This window comes from Lottia gigantea (assembly GCF_000327385.1).
Source record: "Lottia gigantea unplaced genomic scaffold LOTGIsca_133, whole genome shotgun sequence".
NCBI lineage: Eukaryota > Metazoa > Mollusca > Gastropoda > Lottiidae > Lottia > Lottia gigantea.
This window is the reverse complement of record NW_008707481.1, coordinates 219,145-223,655: the sequence shown is the minus strand read 5'-3', so window position 1 is coordinate 223,655 and position 4,511 is coordinate 219,145. Positions and strand designations below refer to the sequence as shown.

The 4,511-nt window shown below is 33.4% G+C and overlaps 1 protein-coding gene across 1 annotated transcript; it reads right to left on the bottom strand.

Moving 5' to 3' along the window:
• Window positions 1-1,695: 1,695 nt before the first annotated feature.
• Window positions 1,696-4,511, bottom strand: LOTGIDRAFT_172408 (hypothetical protein; the record flags this gene model as incomplete). The annotated part of the gene is made up of 2 exons (XM_009049287.1): window positions 1,696-1,723; window positions 4,189-4,511. 2 exons carry the CDS (start codon window positions 4,509-4,511, stop codon window positions 1,696-1,698), a joined length of 351 nt encoding a protein of 116 aa, XP_009047535.1.

Genomic DNA, 4,511 nt, shown 5'->3' with positions numbered 1-4,511 from the left:
AGATTATCATGAAACCGTGGTACAAGTGTTGTGATAGTTATCGTGATTTGAAGAAACGTTGTGATGAAATTTCACCAGCAAGAGATTTTGTAAACTAATCACAATTCGTCTAGTCAAATGTAAATAAGAAGAACTTGTCTTAATCAAGTTTCTATTGGTATTCAAATTGGTGTTCAGCTATAGACAAGATTGAATGATGTCAATTTGTGAATTACTACAAACTGCCAATAAGCCGATGTTAAATCAAGAATAGTGAAAAGATTTGTAGCTGACCAACTTCTCATTATCCTAACAGATTTTACTCATTGGTGTACAAATCTATGTATTTCAGATTTGCTGTCTTCCAATCTAGACAAAGCCTCTGCCTATAACACCTTATTTTACACTTCACATTACAACCGGCAAAATAAAATCAATAAAACAGTACCTTAATAGTTCTTAATAGAATAAGAACAAAGCTTGGTCTGTATGGAAAAACCCGATAGATTTTTCTAAAAGGTTCGTATTTTGTACGAGGCTGGAGAGTTTAGACTTTTTAATATACCATCTGAGCTTCAAAACCAGTTACACATTCTAGACTGATTTATACTGTAACCTTTGTTTCCCAAATGTCTGATATCCTTACTATGGTATTTTACACACTCTTGACTGGCCAATTCAAACCTCATTGCAAAACTTTCTTGGTATTATATTCAGCATATGATTTTCTAAATAAGACGTTTTTCTACATCAATATTCTAGTAGACTACAAAGACAAATTGTTTGTCTGTAATACACTCAATATGATTATAATGTAATCGCAATGTATGCTTATGATTTTTGTTATGTGTTTAGGACAGACGCATTTTCTATTTGAATTAGTTTACGAGTTTTCACGGCTGACTATAACCATTCAGATCAGTTAAAATGTCGAACGTATTGGTTAAAGTGGGTCAAGTCAGTAACTTTAATGAAACCAGAGTACAGAGTTAATTATCAGTAACCATCATTTATTTCTTTAAGTATACTTCACCAATCACAATATCTTACTGCTGAATGTCTTCATGTCAGTGCTTGTTAAAATTTCATTCAAATGTCAACTGATAATGCTAGGAAATGTCAGTAGCTGGAGGCGATGTCTATAGAGAGACAAGGTTATTGTATGGGGTTTTTGAAACATTCTCAGCAAAATGTCGCATTAGCCATCAGATTGATCTCTATGAAAGAATTTGCTTTACTGTAAAATCTATGTCATTTATCATGTTAACATCTCAACCAAATGATCTCTAAATAACCTGTTACAAGTTAAACTATTCATATTTCCTTCCTTATTTCCTGCAGGTGTCTTCACTCAAATGATTGTAAAAACACCACGTATAATCTTACTTAACCTTTTGCTAGAATCTTTTAACTTTTTGTTGTTGTAATTGGACTGGTTTGTCATTGTACTCTAAGTGAGTTGAACCTCTTCTGATTTATTAGCGAGTTTAACAGTGGTTTCCACCAATAAGATATGGGTGGTAAATGTGGCCTGTATTTGTGATTTGAATTATGACTTTGATAAGTACATTTTCCTCCCATCAAAATGGAGCTCTACTGAACGACCGAAGAAAATTGCAGGATTAGATATCTAACCAGTAAAATTTAACGAGTTTGACACTCAGGACTGTGTTATAATTGAGCTATTTACAGACTTGCTGAGTACTTCAGTTCAAGTCAAACCAGAATTTTACTCCCAGCAAACCTGGAATGTATGTCAATAGTCGGCTTAATGTTAACAGCTCTAATGCCATTAAGAAGTACATTCAAGCAATACCGCCGTCTATAATCGAATACTATAGATCTGGTTCTTTAAAAATTCGGCTCCGAAAAACTACGAAAAAAGACGGCCAAAGTTACGGTTAATAGGATATACCTTTAAGAGATTTTAAAAGGTTCAGCTGGTAGCCAAGATTCATCAGAACGTTAGTTGTTGTTTTCTTTTGAGAAGATTCTTCTCTTCTCTTTATTTTGTACAGCCAATGCCATACTGATAAGTTTTTTCTTGTTTGGATTATAATTTTTTTCTACTTGCAGATTAACTAACATTTCATTGTGAAGGTTTAATATGCTCTGAAAGAAATTAAAACGCATATGCCATTTTGACTATTGTATTAAAACTTGAATGAAATTAACAATAAGAATGATCAGCTAGAGATTTTTCATTGATCAGTCGATACCATTAGAATGTTATTTTTTTATTGTTAGTCTCGAAAATTAATTTCATTAAAGACCAAAAGTTGACTAATAGAGTAATACGAATGAATCCCTTGAAACTAAAGTTTCTGTCGATGCCATTAAGCTTTAATAGAGTTAAGCCTTCGATTGTAGATGGACACAGTCAGTCTGGTTTGGCTCGTCTCAAGTAATCAAATAATAAACCTCCTTTATCCAATTTACATTTATCTTTAGGTAAAATGATTTAGAGAATGATAAGAAATGGAATGGTTTGTTGAGAGAGGACTTTAGCTGTATAGTCAGTGGCGATGGGGTGGGGTGCAAGGAGTGGGGTGCAAGGAGTAGCCTACAAGTTGCAATCTGTTGGACGTAGAACTATCTATTGCTGTCTTCACTTGCCACAATCAAACTGTCATCAAGCCAACTCTGACAAGTCACGCACTTTGCTTTCTTAATACTTTTGTACTAATGTTATGTATCACATGGCGACAATCGACATGTACCTATCAAAATCGATAGTTGAAAGAGAAACCCGATAGATACCTAACAATATCAATTAAAAGAAGCAGGATATATGCAAAGCAGAAAAGTACAAAACGGACAACCGACAAATAGCAAGAAGCATGGAGAGAGAGCTTGTCATATAAGAAATAAATAGATTCGATGGAATGCTTTAAAGGCATTGATATGTGTAGTAGCCAATATGCTGTTTTAAGATCAAATTTGTTTGCACAACAAACTTGAACCTTATCTTTTATCTTGTATAACGTAGCTGCAATTAGATTATGTAAGTGACATTCATAAAATTCAGATTATCTTGGATCCATACAAAGGCTGCAGATACTAACTTTGTTATTGTCTTGATCTATAGTGCAATAAACGAACTATATGCTTAACTTTTATAACGAAGCAATTTATGACTAAAAAATGAATACCATTATCATTTGCTTTTTGTCGGTTTTGACGGTTGAGAAAATAATTAGAAAATGTAATATGAAACACAACAAAATAGGTTTATAATAATGGCGATACTAGGAAGTAAATATGAAGCTCTATTTACTGGCTGTTGTATGTAAAGGAAAATAGATTCAGTCATCACCTCGCAGATCTAATTAAAGGCATTATGCTATACTTCCTTGTCTACGTTGATGTCGTATATGTCTTCCGTCTACCCCAGAGAAAAAATGTGTACAAATAATGATGCTTTCATGTAATTGATTTAGTAATGTTCTCTTACTCGACCGGGTAAAATTGACCAATAATATTTTATGCATTTGCGTATTTTTAATTTAGTCCGTTATCTATCAATCATAGTATATGAAGAATACAAATGTAACCTTTTTACATGCAATCAGTTTCCATAGAAACTTAAGAGTCTCTGTCAAGCTGTTTAATTTCTCAAGAACATTTTGACACCAAAAGAAATAAGATAGTATTTCAGGATCGAGCAAATCAGATTTGAAACTTTATACTTGACGAAGCAAGTGCTGTCATGGTTTATACTGAAATGTGAATGATCAGGACGTGATAAGCAAGTCTATTATATAAAAGTAATGACTTGTTCTTCGAGAATAAAAGATTCATTAGATCGAGAGTATGTTGTTAATGAAGCTCAATTTTTGGATGGAATCTGATATAGATTTCATTTTAACTCAATAATGAAATAAAAGTGTAATTGTATCCAATTTTGATATATTGGTCGGTAAAACACATCTAACAGTCATGTGTCATTAAATTAACAGACGCGCGTAAATGGACCTTTTTATAGGTCTAATACTCCTGGGAAAATGTTCTATATATTATCATTGTTTTCAATATAAAACTTAAGGTTCCATCACTACTTTATACCGGTTTATGCCTTAATAACAAATAGCTTGATGTAAACTAGTCTATGATCGTTTATTTTCATGGTATGTCTGGTGTTTATCATGCAATTAGGTTCTGAGTATTCCGAGAACCTGAATCAGGTACTAATACGGCCCTAATTCTTACCCGATCCATTTGAACGATTCATGTTTACCACTGGTTGTTTTTTCTGGTTCATGTTTACCATTGGTTGCTCTTGCTGAGTCATCTTTACCACTGGTTGCTTTTTCTGGTTCATGCTTACCTTTGGTTCCTCTTGCTGATTCATGTTTACCACTGGTTCTTTTTTCTGGTTCATGTTTACCATTGGTTGCTCTTGCCGATTCATTTTTACCACTGGTTGTTTTTTCTGGTTCATGTTTACCATTGGTTGCTCTTGCTGATTCACGTTTACCGCTGGTTTTTTTTTTCAGGTTCATGTTTACCATTGGTTGCTCTTGCTGATTCAT